General features: G+C 37.3%; 1 protein-coding gene across 2 annotated transcripts in view; it reads right to left on the reverse strand.

Moving 5' to 3' along the window:
* Positions 1–2464: 2464 nt before the first annotated feature.
* The window catches only part of LOC101863095 (atherin), a 48162-nt gene continuing 43167 nt past the window's right edge, over positions 2465–7459 (reverse strand). For both annotated transcript variants that reach the window (XM_005095810.3, XM_005095811.3), the window contains exons 7-8: positions 6426–6564; positions 2465–5211 (exon numbers count right to left, since the gene is read on the reverse strand). In XM_005095810.3, coding sequence (XP_005095867.1) covers positions 5077–5211; positions 6426–6564 — 274 coding nt within the window. In that variant the 3' untranslated portion in view covers positions 2465–5076. The remainder of the gene's footprint in view (positions 5212–6425; positions 6565–7459) is intronic.

Genomic DNA, 7459 nt, shown 5'->3' on the forward strand with positions numbered 1-7459 from the left:
TGGGGGGGGGGGTATTTTTGTTTTGTTTTAGTAAGCAATTTACTGCACTTGCAACACAATTAAGTGATATATATATATACAAGAACCGAAGATTAAAGCTGTAACAAGAGTAGCAAACACTAAAAAGAAAGAGGAGAGAAAAGAACAATGTTATGTAGGAAAAAAGGATCAAACCACACCAAAGCACCTGCTATCCACCCACTGTCAATGTCAATGTTTGCCAGTGTGTCAAACCCCATCAAGAGAAAAGCCAAACCAACCATGGATTAGAACTCAACCTTGAATAGATCAGTCAGTTTTGTTTACAATACAACAATATTTCTTCTGTAATATAATGAATGACACCAAATGTAGACAGGCTTGATACAACAAAAGTAATGTTTTCCAACAAATAAAAGAAAGATTCATTGGTGAAAAGAGATGGAGGCACTTTTAATCATATTTCAAAAGAAATACACAAATTTTTGCAAATGCACATTAACACATACCTACAACTGTACACCCAAATACACTTCTTACTACCTAATCATGTATACTTCCATGTACATTTGCATACAAATGCAAACAATCAAAATGACATGCACATCATAAACAAGATATTCTCAAACAAACTCACTCACAAATGTACCTATTTTTTCAGAGATGAATATAATCTCATATCACAGTATTCAAAAAGATCACATCATTACAGAGTGGCTATTTAAGATTAGGAATAAAAATTTTTGTACAAAAGTATTTGAAAAAAAGAAGTTGCATTCATGAGAGACTATTACTTTCTCCGTCATTGCATAAATAATTGGGCCAGCTATTTCAATGATAAGTTTCCTTTTAACCATCTTCATCATCACAAACAAAGGAAAAGAACAGTTAAACAAGATAGATGCCACAAATCATGCATCATGCACTTTGTATGCCCCTCCCCCTTAGGAGACACATAATACATAATACATTCATACAATGTGGTTTGCAAGCTTGAAAAAAATTATAGGCCTACTTACAGTCATGTTATTAGATTAGTTCATAGTAAAACCAGCACACGTGGGGACCTCATGGTCTATAGGTACATTGTTCAGCTCTCGTTCAATAAATCCCGGGTTCGAAACCAGACAGCGACGAAAAATATTTTTCTCTGAAATGTTCTCCTTTCCCCTCCTTTCCTGCTCACTAACAATGTTCTGTCCTCTGCTTTCGTCTCCACTTTATGCCCCCGCCCCCACCTCCCCTTTGCCCCCTCCTCTGGACTCCTCTGTCTGCAGCCTTTCCACTGCTACTACTTGGGTCCTTCTTACTGCTTCCTTTCAGCCACACCCCTGATCTTAGGGCAAGTAAGATCTAATACCTCGCCTTCTCGGATAAGGGAGAAAAATTCTCGGAGGTCCCTTGTGCAAGTTGCACATGTTTAAGATCCCTTGGTGGTCCAAAATTGATAAGAGAACCGGGTAGGCTTTTGACTCCACCTGGATACAATTTAAAATTAATTCCTACCAAATTAAAAAGGTTTAATGTGTCCTACCTGCGCAATCATATGGCCTTATGCAGATGTGAGGCCAGTAAATGCTTACTAAAACCCCCCCCCCCCAAAAAAAAACAGCACACTGCTGGCTGTGCAGAATCAAGTGCGGAGGGTTCTGATTTCTTAAAGTCTCTACTGTTGGAAACTTTGGTTCACAAGATCACCTTGACACACAGCACATCATCAGCCAGCTAATGAAATTTAATTAAGATGAAATTTTTTTTTTTTTGTTGTTGCAATTTTTTTAGTCAGTGGTATCTATTCCATATGCTCAAGAAATATTTTGTTGCAACCCAAATTCTAACTGTTGAAAAAGAGCACACAAAAACCCATATAATTTTAGTATAATTTCTTTAATAATAATAGATAGTAGATAGCATTTGTATAACGCAAATCCTTGCTCAACAGCAAGCTCTATGCGTTTCACAATCTATACTATTACCACAGCAGACCTGAGAGCATTCTGAAACAACCTCAACTTCCTGGGAAGCATACAGTGCAAGCGGCCTTTATTGGCGCTAAAGCACTAACATACTGACAAGATCTTTCGCTCTCTATGGCCGGGTACTCATTTCTACCTGGGTGAAGTGAGGAAAATTCATGTAAAGTGCCTTTCCCAAGGACACAGCGTCAGGCCCACGACTCCAACCCCGAAACCCACAATATGTTAAAAGAATGAAACAGTTGGGGTTTTTTCTCTTCAATAAAGTTTTTCTCTCTTGGTTTAGTACATTTTAACAACTTGTTGGCCAATGGCCTCGTACTGGTGAACTTCCCACATATAGCAATATGCTAATGTGAACGAACGTTTAGAAAAGAGAAAATTGAGACCCACTACACAACACCACACGCTACCGCTACAAAAAGAGACAAAAATTGCTGACTATAAATCCCACTTCTACAAGAGCCAAATATTTGGGACAATGAGGGAAAAGTAAGTAATAATCATAAGGAATAGAATTTGTATTGTGCATATCACCACTCAACATTCAACAGCAAGCTCTATCATACTCTATGCCCTTTGCAATTTATATTATTACCCCAAGAGACCACAGCAAACTCAGCAGCATTTTTGGCTAGCCAGGATATAGTGCAAGCAGCTGAATAAATGCTCAAACAGTAACAAACTGACAAGGTCATTTAAGCTGTCCATAGCTGGGTTTTCATTCCCACCTGGGTGAAATGAGGAAAAGTAGTGAAATATTTCTTTCCCAAGGACAACGTCAGGCCTGTAATGGGGTTCAAACCAGTGACCTTTGAGCTGCAAGCCCAACAGCCTAACCACGAGACCACCGATTAGACAAAACAACTGATGAGACATTTCTGGGTTGGTGGATGTATGAACTGCTGATATTGTTGTTCTTATGAAAGGACCTAAGATAAGCCCCTTTATTTAATAACATGAACAACAGAGCAAATCTCAGTTCGCTGACATCTGCAACGTGACTGCAAAATAAGAAAATTAAGCTATCAATAATTCAGTTCAAATAAAATCAAAATGACATTCACACCACAATCAAATCAAAATAAATTACCACGATGTAACTAGACCTAACAAAGTAAAACCAACAAAAATTGTCTATAGTAATAGTACCTGCACAAAATTAAAAAGAGCAGAAAGTTAAGATCTAGCAAGGATGGGAATAAATCTGCAACACAAAAATAATTACTAATCAAGAAAAGACATAGATCAAGGCATAACTTATTGCTCAAGATATCATGACAATTGTAGGTTATTTTTTATATCAGTAACAGTTAGAGCATCTTTTTTCCAGTCTACCATGTAAAACAGATACTATTCAAAAGGGTTTTCAAATAACAGTTCATGTTCAAAAGAGTTTGCTCTGAAAAATATCTACTGTTCAAAACTGACACCACATTTCATTTGCTTTTATCACTTAACTTCTTCGAAGGTTTAAACTAAACAGAAAAGTCAATACCAAGCAGGACAGGCAAAAGTACAACAAAAATACTTGATTCTAGAACTAAAAGCAGTAAAGCTAAAGAAAATTGACAATCTACTGTCAAAGTAAATAAAATCAATTTTAAAAGTGCATCTCAAAGATCTGTTTGCTTCGCTTTTATGATTTCAAGTGTATATGTTACAAGCCATCCCATGTTATGACACAATATGCGTACAGTACCATATCACATGAGACTTTATCCTGTAAACTCATTGTAATCTCCAATTTATATTTTCTGCATAACCATAGAGGAAAACTCGAAGCGACAGACCAAACTTCACGCCAAAGCTTACTTAACAAGCTTTAACCGCCTGTGTACCAGACATATATGACTCAGCACACAGAGAGTACATTTACCTGTTGATTGTTTGGAGATCAGGTGCAGAGGTCATGTAGGCTTAGGTGGGCTGGGTTGAAGGGTCAAAAATGGACAACTTTTCTACATCAACATAAAGCCCCCAAAATAACTATTACTGAAATCCAATACTAAAAGAATGTTATCTCCAACAGTAAAGTTTAATGTATTTTCTCACCAAAAATGAAAAAAAAGTTCATAAAATATTTTTTCATTTAAGTAATCTTGAAAGGGAGGAGAAAAATAAATGAGAACAAGTAAAGCAGGCATGAGAAAATGGACATAAACATACGAGTGTATCAGGGAGGGTGAAAAAAGGGACATAATTTGTGATAAAAAAAGAAAAGAAAAGAGAAGCAATTACCATAGCCTGCTTTGGCTGATAGTGCTTGAGAATCATTTACAGAGTAAAAAAAACTCTCCGTCAACCATTTGCAGTTATTCTAATTTGAATCATTTTGTTTCTACTGGCTCCACAGACATATCCTACGGCCTTTCAACTTTAAGAGCTCCCTTGACTATGTGCTTCTCACAGAATTAATACAGTACTCAGACTTAGTTTAACAAAAAGCCGCTTAACCCCTTCATAACCTATATGACCTCATTTTGTCTTATACGGCGAAGGAGGCACGTTGCTTCTGTGATGTACGGCATTCGTCACACCTTGCAAAGCACGAGGACCATGATGACAAAAGCTGTTCACCATATTTGTATCCGGCATACTGCTTTTATTAGATGCACGACGCAAAACTAATTGCAGATTCATATTCAGCAATGTTTTTTTCCATACAAAGATACCTTTTTCCCTTTTGGCAGTATTTACAAACCGGGTCTAAATATGCAGGTAAGGGTTCGCTGAATCCAGCGCTACTCTTTGTCCCTTGAGACCCAAAATTGTGTCCGGTGACGCACAAACTCACCCTGTGTCATGAAGGGGTTAACATGGCATTCTAGTCACCTTAAAAGAAAATCAAATCCCTGTCTCTTTTCAACCTTTTATTCTATGCATTGCAACTTCTCTAACCACGTAAACCTGCACAACATGAAGAAGTTCTCTGGTCCCATAAAGTTCATGTTATCATGGTTTTACTGAAGTCCCCTTCCTAAGCAGTTATAACTGGCACCAGAGAGGAAATAATTTTATTCATCAAATCAACAGGTGATGTGTCGATCAACGGCCAACCTTACTAAAATGTGGAGCAAAATATTGTCATTTCAATCACTTCTTTCCTTTCACCACAGAGTCACGCTGCATTCTGTTGCGACATCTGTAAACCTTGAATATGTCTGTTAATCTTCAGTGCTGGTCCAAGTTTCAGCTCTAACCCCTTCAGCACATCTGCTCTCTTCAAGAGAAGTAATGCGACACCATCGATTTCCTGCATGGTGATAAAAAGAAAATAAATACTCAAAAATATGAACAACATCCTAAGACACACTAATTTTATATACTGAAAATAAGTTTTTTGATGCACGAAAAAAAAGTTCTACAAGCTGCATCCCCAAATCACACCCTAACTTCAGGTGTGGATGTCACAGCATGTCACCATTTCCATTTTAGACAATCTTGTCCTGTCTGTTATCTTGTCACTGAGCAACTTTTATCATGACTGTACATGCTGAAAAAAGTATGTTTTCATTTTAAGCGACTGAAATGAGATAGTTGTTCTCCTATGGCTGCGAGACTTCTGAGTAGTTTCAAAGAAGACCTCTTCTCTAATCTTAATTTTTTCCGGACGTAGTTGTTTTGGAGTCTAGACGTAATTAACTAGTGACTTGATTCGGCTAAACTGGTGATTACAAAATAATTTTGTATTTTAAGCAAAGCCATCACTCAAAACGTAACATATGACATATATATCAAATTGAAGGAAATTGAATGAGGAATACATTCCAACATGAAACAAGGATTAATTTTGAAAATAAGTATGCATTACAAGGGTTAGAAATGGCCATGGTTGAGAGAAAAATATTTTTTGACGGAAAAAAATTACACACACTAAACATGTGAAAGCAAATCAGTATAGCTATCTTATCATATACAGGCCAATTGCAGATTCCATAAATTGCTGAATGTGAGGTTTTTATTTGAATGCAATTTTCCAATTTTTGTTTGAGTTACGATATTTAAACTGAGTCCAGTTAGATCATTTTGCTGATGCAAGACCGCAAGAACTAATTCACTCGTTTTTCGCCAGACTGACGCTTTGACAAAGTGAAACTAGATGTCTTAGTTTCCTAGACCTTTTCCAAGTTTTCAATAACAATAAAATGTACTTATAAATAATGGATCACATTAAAACAAAATAAACTGAGGCACCCCATCATAGCCGATATATCGGTGATACATCCGCAAGTGATGTGGACTCGAGCCGATATATCAGCGATACGTCCGGAAAGAGTTAAGAATACTTACTGTATTATATGGATCTACAACATGTTCAGCCTTTTCAAAGCAAAACTTGGGAAGAAGCACTTGTACAAAAATATACATTCCACTCATTAGTATACATTAAGACAGCCACACTGTCACACAGAAAAAAAACTATGTTCTCACTATGGCCAATTGGATCAGCAAACAAAATAAAGTCACCTGTTCTCTGAATATCTTTGCTTCCTCTGAAAAGCCCACAGAGCTCAAGTACTTGACAACATCATCCACCGTCCAGTTTGAGGCATCAGGGTACACACTCTCATAGCCAGCCAGTGGGGACAGATGAAAATCTCCATTTCTGGGAATGCAGGATGGGATAACATAGGCTGTTGTAAGTATTTTTCAAGTGTATTCCAAACTCCATCTGTTTTGCTTGTCTCCTACAAAGATAAAGAGTGGGATCTCTTAAACAGGCTCAAAGACCTAAAGGGCAGGAGCGACCCTTGATTTTGCTGATTTTTGGTCAGGCTATGCACACTGAGATGTTTGCTGATTTTTGAAGATCAACCTGTTCTTTGTCTAAAATAGGCATGGAGACAATTGAGAAAGTCTTTATTCTCCTCGAAAATTGCCTTTGAAAACATGAGGTTAGGTAAATATAGTCAATTTTCACAATAATTGTCGTTTTTCGCTAAACGTCAATTGTTTGCAGTTTTTTCCCTACTCCTTCCTTAGTTTTCATCCTTTTGACATGAAACTTTCAGGAAAAAATGATGGCAAGGCTGCCATCAACGAAACAGAGAGATATTTGCGAAACAAATAACACTTTTCCATTCGAAAGTGATTACACAACCTAAATTTAGAAAAGCTTTTTTATACTTTGGGAAAATTCTCATATTTTTTGGGCTTCTGCAATTATTGAAAAACACTCGTAGCTACGCTGATAGGGTCTGGTTCAGGTACACTCTCACCAAATTTGGTCACATTTCAACAGTAGATAAGAAAGTCATAGGGATTTGAAATTCATTGTGTATTTTCAAGATTGCGACCGTTTCCATAGCAACCACCGTAGTTATGCCAAAATAAAATTGCATATAAAGAGGTTTTACTCTGCCCAACTTATATGTCTACTTAGATTTGATCTCGGGAAAACAAACATAGAAAATGGTCCTCAAGGGTCGCTCCTCCCGCTAAGCACCCATCTCCCCCCTCCCTCCCTCTCTCTCTCTCTCTCTCTGTCTCTCTCTCTCTCT

Source organism: Aplysia californica, unplaced genomic scaffold, assembly GCF_000002075.1.
Source record: "Aplysia californica isolate F4 #8 unplaced genomic scaffold, AplCal3.0 scaffold00114, whole genome shotgun sequence".
Taxonomy (NCBI): Eukaryota; Metazoa; Mollusca; class Gastropoda; order Aplysiida; family Aplysiidae; genus Aplysia; species Aplysia californica.